The 1334-nt window shown below is 52.6% G+C and overlaps 1 protein-coding gene across 1 annotated transcript in view; it reads left to right on the forward strand.

Moving 5' to 3' along the window:
• The window catches only part of MYBBP1A (MYB binding protein (P160) 1a), a gene marked incomplete at its 5' end in the record, with an annotated part of 61939 nt that extends 60952 nt beyond the window's left edge, over nt 1-987 (forward strand). The window contains one exon of the mRNA XM_009710362.1: nt 459-987. Within this exon, the coding sequence (XP_009708664.1) occupies nt 459-987 (529 nt within the window). The remainder of the gene's footprint in view (nt 1-458) is intronic.
• Nucleotides 988-1334: the final 347 nt, after the last annotated feature.

The following is a 1334-nucleotide window of genomic DNA, read 5'->3' on the forward strand; positions in this document are numbered from 1 at the left end:
GCGGCTGTCTTGCATGCGTACGAAGGCTGCCTGGATGAGACTGGAACGGTCTGGTGGGGGTTCTTGCTGGAAGACCTCTTGGGATTGTTAGGATGGCGAAAGCCTTGCTGGGGCTGTCACCTTGGACAGACAGTGTCCCAGTAAGCCTTGCACAGGGCCACAGGCAGGTGGGCTCGAGAAGGTGGCAAGTACGGTGTTACTTGGTCTGTGGAACGGGAATTCTTCCTCAAGTCTCTGTGTGCCTTCTTGAGCCCTGGTCCGGCTCCCGCTGTTCATTTAACCGCTCCCTGTGCGGACTGAGGACCACCTCCAGGGATAACGCTCGTTCCTGCAGCATGCCTGTGCTTTCTGTGCCTTTCTTGTGCTTCTGCCTGTTCTTGGACTGCCTGTAGCATGGATCACGCTGCTCCCTGGCTGTAAACTAAGTTGCTCTTGATTTTTTGGCATTCTCTCCGCAGGAAGCCCAAGAAAGAGAAGACAGCCGATAAGCCTGCGCAGGAAGCAGAGCCGCTTAAGCGGAAGAAGAAAGGCTTTCTGCCAGAGACAAAGAAACGCAAGAATCGCAAGAAGGGCATCCAGGAGAATGGGGTAGACCCAGTGGCTAGTGAAGTCGGAGACCCAGCAGCCACAGAGGAGCAGCCCCTGGGAACAGAAACCCCCAAGCAGAAGAAAGCTCTCATGCCCGGTAGCAGCAAACGCAAGAATCAGAACAGAGAGGTCAGAGAGAAAGGAGTGACAGTGGCGGGCAGTGGGGAGGAAGCTGTTAATGGAGGAGGTGCTGTGGCTGACAAGAAGAAGAAGAAGAAGAAAAACAGAAAAAGAAAAGGTGATGCAGGCAGTGAAGCTGAGCAGGTTCCAGCTGCAAAGAAAACCAAGGGGAGTGTCAGCCAGGAGACTGAGCAGAAGCAGGGCAAAGCCAACCAGCAGAAGCAGGGCAAAGCCAAGAAGAAAAGAAAAGAGAAAAAGACTCCAGTGCTGCAGGAGTAAACTCCATGGATTCACCCAGGCCTGGCATGGCTAGCGTGGCTCAGAGGACTGTTTTAATATCTTTTATAACTACAGTTTTTATGTTCCCCATGACTTCAAATAAACCTTCCATGATGCTGAGCTCTAAAGCTGCAGGTCTGACTTGTATGGAGGGTTCAGCCTAGAGCACAGGGAGTTTCAGGAGGTCCCATACAGAATCACAGAATCGGTTTGGTTGGAAGAGAGCTCTGCGATCATCGAGTCCAACCTTTGCCCTAACACCCCCATGTCAACCAGACCATGGCACTAAGTGCCACCTCCAGTCTTTTCTTAAACACCTCCAGGGATGGTGACTCCACCACCTCCCT

This window comes from Cariama cristata, unplaced genomic scaffold, assembly GCF_000690535.1.
Source record: "Cariama cristata isolate BGI_N322 unplaced genomic scaffold, ASM69053v1 scaffold170, whole genome shotgun sequence".
Taxonomy (NCBI): domain Eukaryota; kingdom Metazoa; phylum Chordata; class Aves; order Cariamiformes; family Cariamidae; genus Cariama; species Cariama cristata.